Below are 671 nucleotides of genomic sequence, written 5' to 3'. Positions count from 1 at the left end.
GAGGTGTGTGTGTGTGTGTGTGTGTGTGTGTCAGTGGTGATTGATGTTCTGATGATGGAGGTGTCTGTCTGTGTGTGTGTGTGTGGGTGTGTGTGTGTGTCAGTGGTGATTGATGTTGTGATGATGGAGATGTGTGTGTCTGTGTGTGTGTGTGTGTGTGTGTGTGTGTGTGTGTTTGTGTGTGTGTGTGTGTGATTAATGTTCTGATGATGGAGGTTCTTCTCTCCTTGTTCTCTAGAGTAAGATCTGCTCCTGAGGAGGGGGGTGCTGCCTCTAACATGAGTCTCTCTGAGGAACAACACACCAGCCATGGAGCTAAGAGGTGAGGAGTGTGTGTGAGTGTGTGTGAGTGTGTGTGTGTGTGTGTGTGTGTGTGTGTGTGTGTACAGTGCCACTTGAAAGTATGTGAACCCCTTGAGTACTTAAGAGTTTTCTGTTGTTTTACCATGAAAATACACTAATTCCATGTTTCATGTATTTTTTTGGCTACTCAAACAAATCCCTCTAAACAAGTACATGCAAATGATAAACATAAACCTGACATTTCATCTATGGAAAATTGGTGATGAAAAAAATGAAAAATCATGGTAAAACAACAGAAAACTCTTAAGTGCTCAAGGGGTTCACATACTTTCAAGTGGCACTGTATGTGTTAGGGGTGTAAAAAAGAA

The 671-nt window shown here is 42.3% G+C and overlaps 1 protein-coding gene across 1 annotated transcript in view; it reads left to right on the top strand.

Moving 5' to 3' along the window:
• Positions 1 to 278: 278 nt before the first annotated feature.
• Positions 279 to 671, top strand: part of LOC308379982 (protein NLRC3-like) — a gene marked incomplete at both ends in the record, with an annotated part of 18,552 nt that continues 18,159 nt past the window's right edge. Inside the window, one exon of the mRNA XM_080860873.1 lies at positions 279 to 322. Coding sequence (XP_080716999.1) covers positions 279 to 322 — 44 coding nt within the window. The remainder of the gene's footprint in view (positions 323 to 671) is intronic.

Source organism: Sprattus sprattus (assembly GCF_963457725.1).
Source record: "Sprattus sprattus genome assembly, contig: SUPER_1_unloc_1, whole genome shotgun sequence".
NCBI classification, from domain to species: domain Eukaryota; kingdom Metazoa; phylum Chordata; class Actinopteri; order Clupeiformes; family Clupeidae; genus Sprattus; species Sprattus sprattus.
The sequence above is the reverse complement of the archived record's forward strand: the minus strand, read 5'-3'. Positions and strand labels throughout refer to the sequence as shown.